We start from the raw sequence: 21,673 nt of genomic DNA, 5'->3' as shown, positions 1-21,673 counted from the left end.
TTCAATCAAAACGCCAGAATTGTACCATCTTCCACATAAAAAAATTTCTGGAAATACATCTCCAAGTATTCAAACGGCCCCTATATATTTCCTCAAAAATATAAATGCCTCCCTGTAATCTTTTTAGGGCCCGTTTGGTTCTTTGAATTTATTATTCCAAAAAATTGAATCCTGCATCGGATAGCTTAATCGTAAGAAATATAGAGAGCATCTCATCAAAAAAACAAAGAACAAGGAGAGAGACAAATACACATACAACCAGAGCAAAAACAGGAAACCCATCAAACAAAAAAGAATAATGAGAGAGAGAAGCCATAAGAAACAAATGAGAGAGAGAGAGAGGCCATAAGAAACAATCAGCAAGCTACATATTGGTAAGCACCAATCAGCAAGCTACATATTGGCAAGAGAGAGAAGTCAATTGGGGGGTATGGCCATTGGAAACCAGAGCCGATATTCGAGGATTTGTTGAAGAACATGGGTAAGAGTTAATGGGAGGCCATTGCTAATGTTACACACCCGCTCTACTGGGCAAAGAATGTCATAACAAAAGTATGCAGGCTTGTTGAAGAAGATGGATGAGAGTTAATGGGAGGCCATTGCTAATGTTTGACACACCCACTCTGCTGGGCAAAAATCATTACCCCAACTTGTCCAATACAAGGGGTAAAAAATTACAAGGTAGCTTAATAATACGTTATGCATGCATATGGAGATGGAATGTTCAACTGAGAATCATGGCTTCACAAATCTACATAAAAGAATGCTATTTCAACAACATCTTCCTTTTCAAAATACACATGTTTCCCTCTGGTTAGCCTTTTCCCATCTAAGAATAAACAAGAAAAAAGAAAATAAAATTCAAAGACTTGAATTCTTCTATATGATCTTTTAGTTTAGCTTCTTCCCACAGGCCAGAATAAGTGAAATTTGGAGGCCTCTGCTGAATGCTTGGTTGAAGAGAAGCCTTGTTTGGAACTTTGAGACAAAGGGGAACCAAGCGAGAACAACTGGTTTAATGGGGATGAGGCCCATGAGGTACTCATAACCCCTTGCAAGTGCTTTCACTGAACCCCATTGACCGAAAGCCTTCATCATTGGCCTGCATGCCTGTGCAATCTGCAAAGACCGGGACACGAATAGAAGCAAGCTATGAATACCAGTCATGATAATCACTAACATGTTTGAAAGATGAGAAACATATTAGGCAGGCACGCATGCATGCATGCATCCATTCATCCATCCTCCTGCCCACCTGCCTACCCAATCATACATACATGCATATAATATATGTCCATACGTGTATATGAAGAATATCATATACAGTGATACCATTGGAAATGGAACCACAAGAACAAAAATTTATGCCAAACTGCCAAAGAACCAAATTTCCTGGTGGACTAGCATGCCATGTCGAGGTAGGTGTATTTGACTAAGATAAAGAGAAGAATTTAAATCAAGAAATAACTTTACATGCACATTTGAAATGAGTAAAAGTTAAACAAAATGTACCACATATACCTAGTTTCAAGTTGGATCAATGATGAAGTAAGGTAACTAGAAAATGAACCACATATATTCACATCTAGTTATCTGAGGCTGAACAGAACCCCAAGGGTTCCTACTGAGCCAATAAACAGAAACAGCTTAAGGAGCCTGAACATCAACTGGAAATCTGCACTGAACTTCTTTCCCATTGATAACACCTGTACAAAAGGAATTTTTAATTTAGCGATTGCTTTACTGATCTACTTAATATAGAATATGTGTTTCACAAATTAGAAAAAACAAAACAATCTGTGATGCATAAGTAACAAATACAGTTAAAACCAGCACTATCACAAGCAGATACCGACCTTTAAGATGAACATCACTGAAAGAATAACGAGCCAAGACAGACCATACGCCTATAAGAAGTGAAAGGTAAAAAGATATTATAGATTATACAGGATGAGATTAAGACAAGAGACAGGTGCTTACCACTATGCTGGTGTTTTCATTGGAAACATGGAGGTGGTACAAAATGCCATACTGGTAAGAGGAAGAAGCCAAGTGAAAGGACTATCTCCCAAAGTCAGCCCCATAAACCCTGTGTATTGCAGATGCTCTTGATCATCATCCCACCAAGACTCCCAATTCTTGGTTGCTGGCACACCAATCCCCCCTCTGCTACTAATCCACTTCATCCAATCATCCCAATCCTCTACAATCTTTTGCCACTCAAATCCTGTTGTTGAATCCAGTTCTAAATACTAATCAAGAAAAAAAAGGAAACAATTCTAAGATTTCAATAAATGGACCTAGAAGAGAGTAATTTAGAAATATAGCCTCAGTCCCATTAGGACATAATCAGCCCCATATGCTCTAACCTGAATGAGAAGCCTATCCATCAGCAAACTCAAGAAAGAAAATCACGAATCAATGCATTCAAGCCATATCTCCCATCTCAACAAATGATGATACACTTGTTTTTAAATCAGTAATGCTATGCATTGGGCCTCGCTCAGAGTGGGCCATTCATATTCATGAGTTCCATAAAAATAGGAGAAAAGTAGAAAAAAAAAAAACACACACACTTAAACCAGCAGTTCATCAAGAATTCAAGAACATCAAGACTAATCAACAGTTACATTCATGAGCTCTTTTTTTATAGGACTGGTGCATAATTAAAATCAGTAATGCTATGTTAAGAGCATCAAATTGCCTAATTGAGGGTGTTCTAGAGACCAAACTCTCCACATAGCAAAATGCATAATTAAAGCAATGGACAATCATGGAACAAGGATTCATGACGGCTCAATTCCCAAATAAAAAAAAACAACATATAACATGTCATAACACATGTATAATGTTATAAAGAGATTGAAATCCATCTACGTCATAACCCAAAAAGTAAGACATCCACAATCACTTTTAGATGGTACCTAAGAGAGGGAAGAGAGAAAAAGGAAGACACAGATAGAGAGAGAGTGAGAGATAGAGAGATAAGTCAAATTACATATCTAAAGTTTCCATAAAAAAACTTTAGAGAAATAGAGAGACTTTGAGAGTGTCATAGGGATCACATAGTCATCAAGCATCCATTACGATCATTTGACCCACTTCCATACTTGGACTGAATCCATGCCAACTTCATCACATCATTCATCTTAAGGAAAATCTTGCTCATATTCACATCTGAGCTGATTCCCGTGCATGCCCTTGAAGTGACATCATCTGCAACACCATCAATATGGAAAACGGCATCGCAAACCTCATCAATGAGAGGATTAGGAATGTTTTTATATTCCTTAACTGCTGAACCTAGACCCGACACTGCTTTAGAAATCCTTTCTAATGTATCAGACATTGCCATCTTCTTCCTCTTTATCTGCGGACTTGCAGTTGAAGCTGTGGATTTACCCTTCTCACTAACCTTTGAATGTGTAGGAGTCTCACGAATGTCCCCCTCTTCAACATCCTTACCACCAATGTCTTCACCAACTAGAGCTTCCCTTGCGCTCTCACATATGTCTTCATCTTCTAGCGTTGCATCCCGCTCGCCCATTGATGTTGTCTTCGCACCTATCACATTGGCCATTGAATTGCTTATGATTATGCTCAACTCCTTATGATAGAGAAATGGTTTCCCCCTGATATGCTTGGCTTCCAGATGTGCCTATACAATATGGACAATTATTAATCGTTAATATCGAAATACGCAATACAATTGATAAATACCAAATAAGAGCAAGGAATAAACTAACCACAATATATTGATCCTAAAGATCCTCGATACCAATCAAAGTCTATCTCACCGAGTACCACGCAAATTCAGTGTGGTTTATGAGGCTTTTAACAATATTGTAGTTTTTACCCTGTCTTGATCTTGTTCTTGAAGTTCTCTCTCCTCAGAGCCATGCCTGTTGCCTTGGTGAAGGCTCTCCACAGCACTCCATTGTGCCAGTTTGAAATCCTTCTCTAGCTTACTGCATGCCTGTACCTATTCCATGAGCACATCTAACAAAGCTATTTCCATCCTATGGGCCCACCGAATTTTTTTTGTTTCCGAGGATGCACTCTCAACCTCCATAATCTCGTCATCCATGCATAATTAAATTGTCGATATCATAAGATAACAACATGAATTGAAAACAACATTTCACGGCCATAAGATTAATTCAACACATGACCACATCAACGCATGAACCGAACATGTCATACGTAGTACTTAATAAACTGAAAATTTGTTATTTCAACAATATTTGACTAACAAAGAAGAAAACTAAGAAATGCCAAGATGATCCCTTCATATCATCTCGAAATTTCGCCCAATCATCCCTCTCCCTCTATCTCATCTCAAATGTCTTCTATTCAGGAACCGGAATAGTATCGTCCTCCTCACGTCCTTCCACATTAACATCTCCTCCATTTTCTTGCACTTCAGCATCAACTTCTGCAATGAAATTATGCAATATAAAACAAGCAAAGGCACGTTGAATAGCATTTCGAAGTGAAGAATGTGTTTTGTTGAAAAACTCCTTATAGTCTTGAGGATTCTGACTACCATGGTTGAAATCACTCTTATGGTAACATGTTAGGAGTAGGGTGAGAGAAATCCTTGAATATTTGAGTAGCCAGCGCCGACAAAGTAGAATTTTCCTATAAAACAAATAGACTACAATTGTTATCTCATGGGTTTGTGTAAATGCAGTTTTGAATATTGAAAAATAGTATAATGTTTACCAAGGGGCACAAGAAGAGGGTCCGCACATGTGAGTGAATATCGAAGAATACGAGAATCCGATGCCAAACCTTCCCACCCCTCAAGGACATATTGAAATTTTAAATTGAAGGAATGAACACCCATAACATTTTGTGATGTGAAATTTTAGATTGAAGGAACAAACACCCATAACATTATGTGATATGAAACCGTTGCGATTCCGATATTTAATTTAAACATAGCAGGGATGTGGGTTTTGTCAATGGCCCCAATACAGTCCTACATAGGCCAAAATTGAAATTCATGCGCAAAATAGTCTCTACTTAACATTCGAGAATTTGAAATGAAATGAATATAACTTTGAAATCGCAAACTACCTTGATGCAATCTTTAAACCTCCTGTCTCTACTTAATTCTGGTTGTGTAACCAATTGTGGGCATCTAATATAATCAATGTTGAGTCTTAAAATTGCATTCAGCATGCGAGTGAAGTGTCAGCTAACAGTCTCCCCTGAGCGCCCAAATTCGTGACCTATGTTGCTTTTCCTCAAGTTGTGACCAATAGTGTGTAAGAACATAACCAATTGTTCATCTAGATATACCAAGAAGATATCGTTTATGTATTCTCTTTGCCTAATAACATCCCTAAGTTTGAAGTATGCAGCTCGACTCATTCTTATTTGGCTACGACAAGTCACTTCATCTCTGTGGATTATGGAGCTATACAAGTTAGTGCTCAATGCTCTTCGATTGAGACCCTCATTTCTATGAAAAGCAGTAGCCAAAGCCACGGCAACTGCACTTAAAGTGGCCGCATATACAACAAAATTTACCATCATTCTTTCGAAGTCAGTTGCGTCTCTCAGTTGGATTGTCATTGTAGATATCAACTCGATGGATCTAAGTCAACCATGCTTGGTAAGTTTTAGTTTTTGCGCTTGAAAGCATCATACAATATTGAGCCTCTCGCAGATATAGATAGTAATTTTATGTTCATGCATGGTACGGCCAAATTAGCCTACACAAATCTAGAATAAATCAATACAGTTTTGACATTTAAAAACATCAATATAAACTTCAACAATATTCACCACTTCTAGCACATATTCAATGTAGATTGAATATTCAGTGTAGCACATATTCACTGATGAGCTCCAATTACATCAAATGAGCAAAAGTGACATAAGCATGGCAATTAATGATTCTTGAATGGCAAAAGAACCAGTTTTAGAAATCTCTAGTAAGAACGCTACACCATTACAGCTCTCAATGGATCCAAACACTCATAAAGGTGTTCTCTATCATGTATCCTTCATTGGGAAGAGGACAAGTTAAACTGGGCAGTCACTTTTGTGCACCCAATGATACAAACTACAAACCCCCATAACCAACTAAAAGTACCCATCATCACTACTAAGTGACTTCGGTTGTTTTTCTTTTTTGGCTTTGAGAAAATTCAAGTCAAGTATTCAAAATAATATAAAAAAAGGAAGAAGAAGAAGATAATTAAGAGTCATGCAGGTTCTGGTCTTCTAGAAATGAAGCCTTTCATTGGTGCATGCAAAAGTGAAAATTTTCCTCAACTTCACCCATTAACAAACAATATTTAACGAGCTTCATGCTCAACTTAAAATTCTTGGATGTCATTTGATATTTTTATGAATTGCTAAGATCCAAATTTCTGATAATTCATTTATTTTACTAGTATATGTTAAAAACATCAACTATTTATCCTATCTCTCGAGTCCAAACAAAAGAAAACGAAAAATAAAAACAGCATGTTTGTCAAAAGTAAACAGCCCCTACAATATATCACCACGTTTGCATTTGAGTGCAAGAGTTGGGAAGATATGGAATTTTTAGTTCTTTCCTAAAGATGTTTGTCAAAAGTAAACAGCCCCTACAATACTGATAATCAATAAATCCTAAAATGCCGGTTAAAAAAATGTCAGCGGTTTGTATAGAGCCGAGGCTCTAAACAATCACAGTAAACCTTCAAATAGTGTTGAGAAATGTGGTTTCAATACTGGAAATCTTTGTAGGGGTTTGATCGTCGTCTGGAAGCACACATGGAGGGAGGCAAACCATGTCGCAGACACCATGGCCAAAGCAGCGGCTCTCGGTGAAGGAACTTAAAAAGTTTTGGAATGGGCTTCTTTTCTCTGCTTGCGCTGTCACAATGTGAAGGCCTTTGTATTCCGCTTTCCCCTCTCTATCTCTCTTTTCTCCCTGCTTTGTATCTCTGCTATCCGCATGTGGATAGCTTCTCTCTCTCTCTCTCTCTCTCTCTCCTTGTACTCCCTAAATTAATATATAAAAGTTAAATCACAAAGTGCTAGTTAAAAAATACCCCACAATAATCCAGAAAAAATAAATAGGTATTTACATCGTTCATTGAAATGAGTAGAGAAGATAACCCTATGGTGAAACTAATCAATCTTAATAATATTTCATAAACATCATCTCATTATGAATTGATCATGATGTAGCTGCTGGTTTTCTGCTGCAACAGCAGTAGTAGAACAGAGCGATTCAATAAGTAAAAAATTACGTGGGCAATCGATTCAGAACCAATGCATGGTTCTTGTATGTGAATCATGAACATGCACTAAGAAAAAATGTGTTAAAATTAATCAATTCACACCAAATTTACTAAACCAATTCAAGTAAAGACAATATATGAAGATGGAAATATTTGATGCAGCTTTAAAAGAGTTCTACAATAAAATCAAAATTCAGAGGGGGAAAACAACAACTAAAAAAAAAAATCAGTATGCACCTCTTTACCATTTAAAAAAAAAAGAAAAAAGAGAGAGAATAAACTACCGTGCATCTCTTTAACCATATGACTGAACTTCTAATGTTTTGAGAAGATAATAACCAACCAATCAAATGAGCTTTCAAAAAAACATCTTAATCCAACTTAAAGCAGTATAAAATATGAGAGGTCGACAATAAAATCTGTGAAAACTATATCTATAGTAAATCAGTAATATCAATAAAATTTAATTTTTATCAAATTCGTTTATTCAATGTTTCTATTGGGGATTTTAGTTTCAAAAAGTTCAGCGAAAGATAGTTGGTTGAGCACTTTTCAGGTATTTAGTTTTTAAAATTTATTTGGTGATGGCATTGCTATAACAATATTTCTGTTAAAGAGTGTATTAAAAAATGAATTTAACAAAAAATCATCTAAACATAACAGAAAGCAAGAAGAATAAGCCCAGAATAATTAATTCAATTTACACAGAGAGCAAGAAGAATAACCCAAGATCATCAAAACTAAATCTTCACAAAAAAATGAAAGTAAATACCACAAATTACACGGAGAACACGACTTTGTACTCGAATGGGGAGGGGCAAGCTTCACAGTATATATATTATAAAAACACGAGTGAAACCAAAGAAGCTCTTCAGCAGCAGATGGCTCTACAAAGAGGTGCGAGTGGATCCAAAAAAGCTCTAGAGAGAGAGGAAAGAAGCCCTAGCAATGGCGGTAGGGTTTCGTTCTCAGCGGCGCTCCTACAGATGCTCTCTTTCCTAGAGGAGGCGGCTCAGTCGCTAGGGTTTTCGCTAGGGTTTTGAGAACCACAGGCTTCAAAAATTTTATTCAATCCCATATACCGCAGTAGTGTGACGGGTCCGTGAAAAAAATAGGTTGTTTCCATGCAATGTCAATTCTACTGGTGGCTTGAAATGAACATTAAAGAACCCCATGGAAATTCCAACTCCAACAACAATGCCAATTCTAAGCAAACCAAACACGATTGTTTGGCCTTTTTCAGGAAAAGTGACTCCTAGAAATCTGAATCCAAGGAACCAAACGGGCCCTTAGTTCTCAAAAGTTTGATAAATTTTGAGGAACTATTGATATCTTGACCATTCAAGTTGAACAAAAAGAAATAGGGATCTTTTTCGTTCTGCTAACATCCTGCAAAAACTCATCAAGTTTGTTAAACAATTATACGGGAACCAAGTATTTCAACATATTTTGATAACAATTAGATTACAAAGATGTAACATATTATTGTGCACTTGCTATGAGTGTGCATGTCTGTGTGTGTGTGAAAGAGAGAGAGAGAGAGAGAGAGAGAGAGAGGAATGTGTGTGAGACAGAGTCAGTCCAAGTTTGGAGGAGTGATAGAGAAAGAGAGTCCAACTTTGTAGTCAATTACCCTCAAACAACTCTCCTTCTCATTGTAAAGATCGAACCCGAGCGACACTGAGAAAGAGAAGAAAGCATCAATATTCATAGTTAAAATTTTCCCTTCTAGGGAATTTGATACCATGCACAAAGAATGTGTTTCCTCTGTATTGCAATACTCTCTCTTCTCCCCCAACATTCCATATATGTCCCCGCAAATGCAAACCCTTCTTCATCCCTGCTACCTCCCAAACGAATTTAAACAAGCCCAGAGCCTTATCCAAATGCCTTATTCCCCTTGTTATCATCTTCATATCAGTCGCGCTCGAAACTTTCCCAATAGACAAGCAAACATCACCACCACTATTACACACTCCCCCACACAAATCCACCTCAATATTCCTGACCCTACCATAAAGATTGTACAGGAGAAGGGTGAATAAGCACTCTGAAGAATGACCCAAGCTTTGAGAAAGCTTCTTTTGCACTAGGCATTCTTGTTGCCGAGCTCTTTTGTAACCGATATCTCTGTCTAGAAAAACATCCTTTATCTGATACAACCCTTCTTTCATGGCCTCCAACTTCAAAACATGTAAAGCCAGCCTCTGCTCCTTCTTTAAGCAGCTTGTCAGGTCATTAAACATCTCGAGCACATCCCCCCATTTGTGAATGGGGGAATCAGGCTTTTTGGTAGTGGTGAGCCTCATCCAAGAAGGAGAATCTAAGCCAAAAGAGCTTTCACTATCATTCAGGAATTTGGAACAGCATGATATGATCTGCTTGCCTATTTCAATTCTATGTTTTGGGGTTTCAATGGCATCAATGTCAAGCTTCAGTTCTTTCAGTAACTCTTGTAACGTGCTCCTCCATATATGCTGGTGCGTTATCTGCCGACAGAGAGTGAATCGAACCACCCTTCTATGTTGGGGAGAAACATTAAGATACTCACATATTTTGGTCAGGCTTCTTAGCACAACAGGCTCTCTTTCTTTCACCTTAGAGAAACAAAAACAGGGCCCACCCATTTTCTTCAAATTATCTTGCACCAAAGGGGCCCCTAGAAAGGCCCTTGTGAGAGACTTGAATTGGACCATCTGCTGCCAGATAGAATGAACCCTAATAATTGAATCATCCTCAGAGTTTATTAATTTTCCATCGACCAGATCAACATAACTCAAATTTTTGCTCATCTCAATTAAAGTTGAATAGGTCCTCTCATACCAGTCAAGTGGAGGCTCTTCCCCATGCGCTTCTATATGGTAATATAGCAGATCAATATGCCAAGGCCATTTCTCCTTTTTATAAGAAGTAATGGCCCTCACAAGTGGCAATTTAAGTGTCTGCATATTATGTGTAGTGTTGTCATTAGCAAGTATACAATCAAATCAACACCCACATTTGAATAAGACCTACCAATATCATATTCCTTCAAAATAAGGCTGAATTTGTTCTAGGTAAAACAAAAGGCTATTCCATGATTCCAAGTGGGGGATGCTTACATCAAACTTTCCTTACTCATAAGGACAAACAAATATTCAAGTCAAGAGGCACCATCTCTTTCAGAAGCATTTCAGATGGGAGAAAATTTGAGATAGATGTTGACTATAATCGAAGACCCATGCTGTAGAGTCCACCAATCAAGATAGTCCACATACCTGCCAAAGTAAAATACAGGCATACCTGATGTTAGGCCTTTATAATATATAAGATGACAAAATGAAGCTGAAAATCCCATGCACAAATAATATCAATCTCCAGACCTCTATGGGGACAAATTTCAAGGTTTGAACTAACAAAAATACTCCATAATCTTCTCATAACTGACAGACAAAAAACTACCACAGGAATATTGAGATGATGACTAGAAATATTACAATGATATATCAAACAATGGCACAACTGAAAGGGCACTTAAAATCAGCACCTCATAGTTGCTTCGAAGGTATGCTTTTAAAGAGCCTTCTCAACCTCTATTAGGCCCATCAATTGTAAGTGGTCTCGTGGGTCAGCTTCCAGTTAGTTACAGATTCCCAAGAACACAAGAATACCTTTTTTTTCTAATTGTTAAGAACTCAAAAGGCCTTTATGGCCCTCCCGCCACTTTGCTGGAATAAGGCGCAGCCAAGGTAAGCTAATGCCTGCAAAAGCCCTTTGGGAAGATAAAATTACAATTACTAAATTTCCCAGAAATTGCCAATAAAGCATTAGTTTTGGCAGAGGTAATTCTACCATAAAACAGGGATCCTGCAAGATCTAGACTTTTATAATATAAAATTTCCTCGATTATGTGGCCCCCAGTCCCATGGCTACAAATGTTTAATACAGCTTGCGTTGGAACCAAATTATATGTGACGTTCACTTATATGCTTCGCATTAGGGGAGAACCTCGATATACTTTCCTAGCACGAGAAACATGCAGATTTCTATACCTTGTGAATGCTCCTACCTTTAAAGAAAGAAGGCTTCTGCTTCTGATATGTGCCATAGAAGACTGTTTTATTGAAAACATCAGTCTAAATGAACTGGCGAGAGTACACATCCTGCCTCCTTAAGCTTCCTAGTCAAATTATCCAGTGTTGCATATATTTCTTCATGCTGTGGATGTGATCTATCTCCAGCAAGAAACACATGAACCTTATTGTTGACCTCAATCCAGCTACATCCTGGATTCTTTCTTGCACCCTTTTCTTTCAATGTTCCTCTAATCCGAGCTATATCATCAAACTTTCCAAAATCAGCATATAGGTTAGATAAGAGCACATGATAACCTATGATTTCAGGATCTAGGTCAAAAAGGTGTTCTGCCACACTTTCAGCCAAATTTTGGTTACCATGGATTTTGCAAGCACCAAGCAAAGAACCCCAAATAAGGGCATCAGGCTCACAAGGCATACCCTTGATCAGTTCATATGCCTCATTCAAATGACTAGCACGACCAAGGAGGTCAACCATGCAAGTATAATGTTCAACTTTGGGCACGATACCATAGTCATCAATCAAGCTTCTAAAGCATTCCCATCCCTCTTTTACCCGTCCAGCATGACTGCATGCTGAAAGAATGCCAGTGAAAGTGGCATCACTTGGTGTTATTCCAACTAGTTGCATTCTAGTAAGCAAATCAAGTGAATCATCAACTAAACCATGCATGCCACATCCTAAAATCATAGAATTCCATGTTGTTTCATCCTTTTCAGGCATCTGGTTGAATATCATTCTTGCATGGTCTATGTCCCCACATCGTAAGTAACTAACAATGAGAGAATTGCAAACCAAGACATTCGACTCTAACCCATTTCGAAAATGATAACCGTGAATCTGTTTACAGTGATGGAAAACTGACAATTGCCCACAAGCCCTAAGAATGGATGATATTGTCACTGAATTGGGCTTCACATCCTCAAGCTGCATAGCTTGAAATGCCATCAACCCATCATCGAAATGATCATGGTGAATGTATCCAGATATCAAGGCATTCCATGAGATCACATCCCTCATGGGCATCCTCAGCAACACCTTATGGGCATGACTTACATCTCCATCCTTGGCATACACATCAACCAAGGCACTCCCAACATACATATCAGTATCGTAGCCCATTCTAATGGAAAACGCATGGACCTCCTTGGCCTTATTCAAAAGACTCAAGGAAGAACAAACCCTAAGCGTAGAGACAATTACCATCGAATCGGCTTGAACACCTTCTTGGCGCATCTGAGAGAAAAAATCCAATGCCCTATATGGGTAAGCATTCCGAGCACAACCCTTAATTACAACACCCCACATCACCAAATTTCTAAAAAAAGCATTCTTAAACACTAGCAAAGCTCCATCAATGCTACCACACTTGAAATACATGTCAATTAGGGCAGTTGCCACTCTTGTGTCCAAGTCCAATGAATGCTTTATGATATGGGCATGTACACACCGACCATGCTCAAAATCAAGTAACTGAGAACATGACACTAGGACACCTATTGCAGTTGCATAGTCAGGTATTACAGATGATATAAGAATTTCACAAAACATCATTAACGCCTTCAGCTCACATCCATAATGAACATAACCCATGATCATCAGATTGTAAGTGACTGCATTTCTTTGTAACAATCCATGAAATACCTTTTCAGCAGCCATGAGATGCCCACATTTCATGTACATATCTATAATTGAATTCCCCACAAAAAGGTCAGAAATAAATCCATTTTTTATGGAAAAAGAGTGGGTTTCTCTTCCATGAAGCAAAAACCCATGAGAAGCACATACAGAGAGTGCAGCGAGACAAGTTTGCAAATTGGGTCTAAGACCACCTAGCAATTGCATATTTTGAAGGGTTTCCAAAGCTTCATTTGGCTTACCCAACCTTCTAAAACCACCAATAAGAGTATTCCACGAGATTACATCTATTTCATGCATTCTATCAAACAATTTCAGTGAACAGTCCATGGCTCCACATTTTGTATACATGGCCATTAGAGAATTCGCAACAAATGTATCGACACAAAAACCAAATTTTACAACATGGGCATGAATCTGTTTCCCTTTTCTTGAATCTGAAATGCCCCCAAACGCCTTTATAACACGTGGAAGTGTGAACTTATCGAACACAACATTCATACTAAGCAGCGCCACATAAACCCTAATCCCATCACCAAATTGTGAATTCTCTATGAGCTCTCGAATCTTCTCATTCCAAACCCGAATATCTTTTCCCAAAGAATAACCATCCATTCCAAAAATTTCAGTTTCTTTTCCACAACTATTCCAATTGTTGCAACCATCTATATAATCATAGTCATAAAAAGACGAATTTCTCCACAACTTCCAGTTTCCAGACTGGTTTTCTGATTCATCTGAAAAATTACAGGTTTTTGAAATGGGAAACGCAGGTGTACTAAAGCCTACGCCATAATTTTTGGAACAAGGAACTAAGGATCTATGTGCCCTTAAATTTGAGCTGTATCTAAAAAGAAGATTGTCACTGATGTAGTTATTGTCGGGGTGTAATAGACTAAAACAGTTTGTACATTCAACCCTAGGGCTATAAACATGAAGAAAGAGAGAATTAGGGTTAGACTGAGCTACCTGGAAATTTGATTCCCTCCCGCAACACTGGTAAGGTGCTGCTACATTTGGTGGTGGGATGAAAGTCCCCATTTTGCATTATCTAATTAGGGTTTAGGGTTTTCTTTCTTTTATGCTCTCTCCCTCCTCGCAGTAACAGTAACCTCCCTGAGATACTTAGACTGGTCGATTGTCAACGAGTCAGGTGCTTACAGAGCGCTATACTCCTAAAGACTCGTGACGTTGAGTCGACGTGAAGTTTGGCGAGTTAGCCATATTATGTTAGCCAAAAGATATCATAATCCCGTGGGAGTTTAGACTGGTTATCTTCTGCATTGGGCAAAACTCACGTACATTTTACATCCCAGAATTTCGGAGATGTACAACTTTAAAAAGAAAGAAAAAGTTTATATACAACCTAGGCTCTAAACAATCAAATTAGAGCCCACCTCAAAAATTTCACTTGAAGAGTTTGTTTTGATGCGTAATATCCTCAAATTGATCATCTCGACATCAAGATGCATGGACATGAGAAAAAAATGGATTTCAACTTTTGGAAATAGTGCATCTTGTACTGTATTTTTGGACAATCAATTTTCAAGATTTTTCTAATTTTCGTAGATCTACTCAATCTATACTATTTTTTAAGCTTTAAATTTTATAATTAAAGATGAAAATATATTTCAAAGCTGTCACAAAGATTTCTATTTTTTAAGCTTTAAATTTTATAATTAAAGATAAAAATATATTTTAAAGCTGACACAAAGATTTTTAGTATTAAAATCACATTTTTTGATACTATTTGAATGTGGATTTTATTTTGATTGTTTAGCCTCAAAAAAAGAAATAGAAGCTTTAAATTTTATAATTAAAAATAAAAATATATTTTAAAGTTATCACAAAGATTTCTAGTATTAAAATCACATTTTTTTACATTATTTGAAGGTGGACTTTATTTTGATTGTTTAGCCTTAAAAAAAAGAGAAAAAAAAAAGGCAATTTACTGTGGATTTAAGTCCTACCATTCGGTGAGAATGGAGTAAGAGATTATGGTATTACCACCGAACCCCAGCTCATTCTCAAAAAAAGTGATAAGTCAGTAAGGATTTGGCCCCTAGCCATTAATAAGAATAGAGTCAAAGATCTCATAAAAAAAAAAATGGATTTCAAGTTTTGGTACATCTTGTAACATATTTTTTTACAGTCAATTTACAAGATTTATTAATTTTCATTAGATTTGCTCTTGATTGTTTAACCTCGACTCTATACAAACCGACCAGAGCGAATTAGAAAACGAATCAGAAAACTAGTTTTAAAGTTGAAAAACCTTTTGATTGATCATCTCGACATCGAAATGTATGACTATGAAAAATAAAAAGATTTTAAGTCCCTTTTTATTTATCCAAAAAAGTGTATTTTACCTTAGGGAGTGACCATAATATACTCCCTCAAAAAAAAAAAAAAGCCTTAAATAAAAATGACATGCACCAAAAATGTCCAATTTGCAGAGTCAAAGATCTAGACTTCAAACCATAAGACTAAAATTTTTAATTTAAAAATAATGATCTAGTGATACTTAAAGTGGATCCCAAAATTTTGAACTAAAATAATCCATCTAAGAAGTTATTTTGCGCGAGGGAGTTGTTGTACAGTATGCTACCCCGAGAACATACACTACGTGCTCTACCATGGCATTTTAAGGAAAAACTTTATATAAGGTTGCAACCTTATAATGTAGAGCTACGGATGCACCTCAAAATCCATCAAAAAAAGTAGTTTTAATGTTGAAAAACCTTTTGATTGATCATCTCGACATCCAAATGTTAGACTATGAAAAATAAAAAGATTTTAAGTCTTAGAAATAGTACATTTTACAACATATTATTTACACTATCCCTTCTCAAGATTTTCATATGTTTATAGATCTACTTGATTTTAACCATTTTTAAAATTTAAAACTTTATAATTAGGTATAAAATTAGATTTTCAGATAATCCTATAAACATTTTACATCAAAATTATATACCATGATAAAATTTGAAGGTGCACCTTACCTCTACACCTACGGATGCATCTGTATGTAAACTGCATGCAATTATTAGATAGTGACTATCATAAAGTTATCGAAAACAAATTTATAGGCAATTTTACATTTATAAGATTATCTTTTTAAAAATATTTTTTGATTTAAATAATTTGTAATCAATATTTTTAGACAAAATAGCTGAAAATATGTGAAAAATTACATAAAAAGTTAGGTAATTAAATAATATTGTAAATAATATAAGCTATAGGGTGCGGTTTATATAGAGCTAAGGCTCTAAACAATCAAAGTAAAGCGCACCTTCAAATAGTATCGAGAAATGTGGTTTAATACTAGAAATCTTTGTGATAGCCTTAAAATATATTTTCATCTCTAACTATAAAATTTAAAGCTTCAAAAATAGTGTAGATCAAGCAGATCTATGAAAACTTAAAAATCTTGAAAATTGACTATCCAAAAATGCATTACAAGATGCACTATTTTTAAAACTTAAAATCCATTTTTTCTCGTGTCCGTATATATTTATGTTGAGATGATCAATTTGAGGATATTTGGGCAACAAAACAAACTCTTCTAATAAATTTTTTGACGTGGGCTCTAATTTGATTGTTTAGAGCCTCGGCTCTTTATAAACTTTTTCCTAAGATATATACCAAACAATTTTTTCTTTTGTCTCAATTCAAAAATTTATTTATAAAGCGCGAGATTTACAACAAAGAGCTTACATCTTCAGAAATAGCTAAAGAGCTATACCAAACAATTAGCAGACCAATATTAGATATTGTATATTAATTTTAGATAAAATTGTCTACTCCGAATAAAATTAATTGTCATCCATATATGCACAAAATATTCTATTAAAAAAAATGTTTGATATATACATACGCATTCCTTCCCGCATCAAAAATCCATATTAAAAATGGATGCGGAAAAATGGTGGTCCCACTAAAATTAGATCATAAAAAATTATTATTTTCATTTTTAAAAATCATCTTCCTTTTTATATTTATGTTCAGATGCTCGACCCCTAAATTTTTAAATCGAAAATCCGTCTTAAAACATGAAACCGGTTTCTATGTGGCCAAGCCAGCATATGTAGAAATGTAGACGTCTTAATAAATCTATTTTTGAGATTGATTTTAAAACTTAATTTTTAAAGACATGTAATCTCTAACGTGAAGATCATGAATATGAAAAAATAAATAAAGTTAAAAATTAAAAATAATAATTCTAGTAAGAAAGTATTTGGACTGTTAGTTTCCATTGTTTTTAGATGAAACACCTACTTGTATCCATCTTTAAAATGGGCGCTTTACACTTTCTGAACTGCATATGCAAAAATGCGGTAAGCCCGCATGAAACAATTTTGCTAAAAACAAACTCTGGACTTACGTGAGTCACAACTCATCGAGGCCATATTTGTATAAAGCACGGCCCGAAGTAGCGCAATACGAGGTATTCAGCAACTATATATATGGAAAATACTACGCAACTATAGGCGAAAATGAACAGTGATTTCGTTTATGCTTGTCATCGTCCAAAGTTCATTGTACGGTCATAGTTGTTCGATAGTGTTTCAATTTTTATTTTTTTTTATAAATCGGCATGATCTAAAAATTGGTGCATGTGTTCTTCAAAAATAGGAGAATCTAATAAAAATAAAAATTGACAAAAAATGCCTCTAAAAATTTATGAAGGTATTTTGATCAATTTATATTTTACGAAATATTTTTTTTTATATTTTTATTAGGTGGGTCTCACTGACATATAAACACGCTCCATATTCATATCCTTCCGATTTATAGAAAAAAATGAAAATTACAACACTATCAGACAATCGTGACCGTGCGATGAACTTTGGACAGTGATGAGCATAAGCGAAATCACTGTTCACTTTCTCCTATAGTGGACGGTGATGAAGTGTAGGTGAAGTACTGTAAAACTTCACCTATAGGCGTTTTGTAGATGCTTTATATATATATATATATATATATATATATATATATATATATATATATATATATAATAATGAGATCCTTTATTTTTGGTACAAGGAGGTCATATTTATTTGCAACCATCTAATGTGAAATCCGATAGCTTCGATGTGTCACAAAATTGGAAAAAAAAATTCTTAAACTTTGAGCTTGGTCAATGAAATAAATACAACCACCCAATTTCACATCCAATGGTCAAGATTAGTTGTGACCACCTTGTACCTTCCCTATATAGATACAGATTAAGCAACACTATTTTGGATAGCTTATTTTTTAATTTGTAAATTGGGATATAACTTCTCACGTTTTGAGGGTCCCGCCAGCTCATGATTATGAAAATCATATATTTAGGGCCCAAATTTGGGATATAAATACTTCAACAGAGCATGGACCTTTAGAAAGGACCTTTAAAAATATATCATTGTTTCATTGTAGCAATTTTTTTTGGAGAAAGAACAGAAATTGTCCGCAAAGAAACCATTTGTCTTTGGAAAACATATGTAAATATCTGTCATATTTTTTGTTATTACAAAAATACTTGAAACTTTTTGTTATTACACAAATATCTGAGCTGCACTTTCAACTTGATAACATTATTTTAAAAAGACAAAACTGCTTATTTTTCAGTTTTTTGAAAAACCAAAATTCTTTTAATTTCGATTTTTGAATAACCAAGTTTTTTGTTTTGGTTTTTGAATCTATCTCTACCATTCATCCCACAGTTTTTGGATGCCAATCTCTATAGCGACGTTAAGGTTTTTTAATCTCTCTCCACCCTTCATCCCACAATTTTTTGATGCCGATCTCTATAGTGACGTTAAAGAATGTCGATGCTGCCATGAGGGCATGCTTCAATCCTTAACTAGTGACCGACAGCAGGAGGGTGAACTGCAACCTTGCATCGATGGGCATCACTCGATCCAGAGCGTCCACTTCCTTCTGGGTCGATATATTTATCCATTCTCTCTATACATTACATTGGGTGGGTTTTCTTAAATGAAGCAAAGTGCCCATCGCAGAGATCCCTTATAAAAAATGTTCTTTGTTAATATTAGAAGAGACCACGTACTAGTTCAGATGAGAAGCAATGAATAACGGATGACTCTTTGTCTCTCTAGATTATTCATCGGGAGAAGCAATGAATAATCTCGACTACATGCTCCCCATCATCTTGGTTTCCTTCCACACCTTCATTGACAGCAATCGAGAGCTCATAGCCTTCAAATTTGTTGCCCCCACCAATAGAGATTGGCAGCCCAAAACAGTGGGGTGAAGGTAGAGAGAGATTCAAAAACCCGTCTGAAAAAAAAAAAAAAATCGGTTATTCAAAAGCTGAAATAAAAAAAATTTCAAGTTTTTAAAAACCGAAAAATGGGCAATTCTGTCTTTTTAAAAAAAAAAATGTTATAAAGTTAGACAAAACGGATATATGTATAATAACGAAAAGTTTTAGGTATTTTTGTAATAACATAAAATATAATGGATATTTACATAATTTCCACTGTATCTTTTGTACACGGAGGTCACAATCATTCCCATTCATTAGATACTCAAATGGATAGTTTGGGGTAAGTCACGAAATTTGAGATTTTTTTTTAAACTGTGCCTAATTCAATAACACTCTTACAACCATCCATTTTGAAATTTAAAGGATAATAATGATTGTGACCTCCATGTACAAAAGATAAATAGTCTCTTTATAGATAAGTGAGAATATATCTGTCAAACCACTCTATATCCGCTCTTTCATCAGTTTACCAAAATTTATCAACATACACATGAAATTTGAACTACTTTACATTTTAGTCTAGGCATATTTAGATGGATTTCAAAACCCATTTTGATTTTCATTTTACGGGCTATTCGAAATTTAATAAAAAAAATTGATGGCCAATTTGGAAAATAGATAAAGAAAATTTAGGTACGATATGAAATAGCTCAAATCTTTCCCATCTGTGTTTAAAAAGATGATGATGGCCGCCTAGGTGCTACGCGGACCCTTTTTTTGAGCACCGGTTATAATGCAGAATTTCTTTGCAGAAACCTACAAATTTAAGAACATGTAACTGCAGATAAGATTCAAGCTCTTCTCAACACGAATCATGCATGTGTGCTCCCATAAATATATAATAAGTAGCACATAGGATGATAGGATATATGAACTTCTACTGATCATCGAATTTGGTACAACAGTTCAACCTTTACAGAGAACCATAAGCAACATCAGCTACACATACACACTCTAGGTTCAATAAATGCAAACCAGATGCCCTGGTCCATTAGAACTCACTAGAGGCCCATCGCATAGGCAAATCTAATAGAACATGTGACCGTCAAGAAGTCAACATATTGAAAACAAACAAGTGACGATCAAGAAGTCCATGTGTCACCCCAAGTTACCCACAAGATAAAGTAAACACAAAAATGAAATGGGCCTCTTTTCCGAAAATTAGATAGAATTTTTTCAATGTCGAATGAATTCATATTTATTTTAAAAAATAAAAAAAAACAGATCTACAGCTGATGCTCGGAAAATCAGGGCCAAATATCCAAACCAGACCAGAAGTATTGCATTAGGTGTCATAAGAGCCAGAAAATTATGAGTGCATACGCAAAAGTAGTAGAATATGTGACATGTGAGAAGTCCATGTGTAACACCCCATGCTAACTACAATATAAAGTAGAGTCAATGGTTTAAAAAGCGGATCGGTAATTTGGATCGGGCACTTTAAAAATCGATTTGAATCGACGAATCGGCAATTCGGATCGGGAATCGACTGAATCGATCGGATTAAAGCTTTAAAAAAATTCGAAAAAATTATTAAAATTCATTATAAATGTTGTTTCTTAAGAATCCAATAAGAAATGAGGTTACTACATTATTAACTTTTATTTTTTTCATCAATTTGTGAATATTGAGATGCTCTTTCCATATATGAACTTATGTTGACCATTAAATTTACATCACACAAAAGAAATCATAGAATTATCATGGATTAATTATATAATCATATATGGACTACAATAAAGAGTTGACTAAATCGATGAAAATTTGGCCACTAAAATCTCGAATTGGCGGAAAATCCTAATCGGCTAAAAAAACCTAAATTATTACAACCTAACTAACTATAATATTATATACCAATAATATTTTATAATTATTTTATTATATAAATAATAACAAATCCAAAATATTCTATAATATCATCTAATTTAAAATGTATTATTGACAACTGTAAGAAAGATAGCACACTACATGATTTATAATATAAAAATTAATAAATAAAATAAAAGATTTGGTTATCAATGTAGAAATTATTTGAATGCGTTCTAATTTTCTTTAATTTTTTAGGTTTCTAGAATAAATTAGTGGAAGAGATTGTTAATAGAAATAGAGATATTTTAAATGGCCTCATTGTATGAATCTTATTTTTAAATTAATATTACTAAATTTATGTTAAAGACCATCTTGTTATAAAAATAAAAAATATAATTAGACCATTTATTCGTAGGTTGTATGAAGAAATACCTTTTATTTTTTTGACAAGAAATACTTATTGTGTGATCTTTTATTTTTTTTTACAAGAAAAATATGATACTTGTTGATTATCTTTGTTTTTTTTTTGACAAAAGAAGAAGATGTTGTACTACATTTTTTTGCTTGTTGTATTACTTTTTTTTTTTTTACAAGAAAAATAAAAAAAATGATGCTGCCAAAGTACATT

General features: G+C 35.1%; 4 protein-coding genes across 8 annotated transcripts; all 4 read right to left on the bottom strand.

Annotated features, from left to right (window-relative positions):
* Positions 1–689: 689 nt before the first annotated feature.
* LOC148782047 (uncharacterized) lies at positions 690–7,006 on the bottom strand. 3 transcript variants are annotated; one of them, XM_088866479.1, is made up of 3 exons: positions 1,857–7,006; positions 1,522–1,706; positions 690–1,119 (listed from the first exon to the last, which is right to left on the bottom strand). In XM_088866479.1, exon 1 carries the CDS (start codon positions 3,578–3,580, stop codon positions 3,062–3,064), a length of 519 nt encoding a protein of 172 aa, XP_088722605.1. In that variant the 5' UTR covers positions 3,581–7,006; the 3' UTR covers positions 690–1,119; positions 1,522–1,706; positions 1,857–3,061. The 3 variants fall into 3 exon arrangements, with proteins under 3 accessions (XP_088722605.1, XP_088722606.1, XP_088722604.1); XM_088866480.1 differs by having other exon boundaries at positions 1,522–3,658; positions 3,857–7,006; XM_088866478.1 differs by having other exon boundaries at positions 1,522–7,006.
* On the bottom strand, positions 892–2,390 carry LOC148782048 (callose synthase 5-like). The gene is made up of 6 exons (XM_088866271.1): positions 2,370–2,390; positions 2,033–2,252; positions 1,822–1,907; positions 1,611–1,706; positions 1,301–1,432; positions 892–1,119 (listed from the first exon to the last, which is right to left on the bottom strand). Exons 1-6 carry the CDS (start codon positions 2,388–2,390, stop codon positions 892–894), a joined length of 783 nt encoding a protein of 260 aa, XP_088722397.1.
* LOC148782046 (exosome complex exonuclease) lies at positions 4,350–10,195 on the bottom strand. The gene is made up of 2 exons (XM_088866269.1): positions 8,992–10,195; positions 4,350–4,435 (listed from the first exon to the last, which is right to left on the bottom strand). The coding sequence occupies exons 1-2, from the start codon at positions 10,193–10,195 to the stop codon at positions 4,350–4,352; spliced, it is 1,290 nt and encodes a 429-aa protein (XP_088722395.1).
* On the bottom strand, positions 8,667–14,015 carry LOC105420526 (putative pentatricopeptide repeat-containing protein At3g01580). Of its 3 annotated transcripts, XM_020666305.2 has the most exons (3): positions 11,296–14,015; positions 10,774–10,998; positions 8,881–10,504 (listed from the first exon to the last, which is right to left on the bottom strand). In XM_020666305.2, exon 1 carries the CDS (start codon positions 14,001–14,003, stop codon positions 11,358–11,360), a length of 2,646 nt encoding a protein of 881 aa, XP_020521964.1. In that variant the 5' UTR covers positions 14,004–14,015; the 3' UTR covers positions 8,881–10,504; positions 10,774–10,998; positions 11,296–11,357. The 3 variants fall into 3 exon arrangements, with proteins under 3 accessions (XP_011622797.2, XP_011622810.1, XP_020521964.1); XM_011624495.3 differs by having other exon boundaries at positions 8,667–10,504; positions 10,774–14,015; XM_011624508.3 differs by lacking the exon at positions 10,774–10,998 and having other exon boundaries at positions 8,667–10,504.
* Positions 14,016–21,673: the final 7,658 nt, after the last annotated feature.

Source organism: Amborella trichopoda, chromosome 5 (genome assembly GCF_054954075.1).
Source record: "Amborella trichopoda isolate Santa Cruz 75 chromosome 5, AtrichopodaSantaCruz75HAP2 v2.0, whole genome shotgun sequence".
NCBI classification, from domain to species: domain Eukaryota; kingdom Viridiplantae; phylum Streptophyta; class Magnoliopsida; order Amborellales; family Amborellaceae; genus Amborella; species Amborella trichopoda.
The sequence above is the reverse complement of the archived record's forward strand: the minus strand, read 5'-3'. Positions and strand labels throughout refer to the sequence as shown.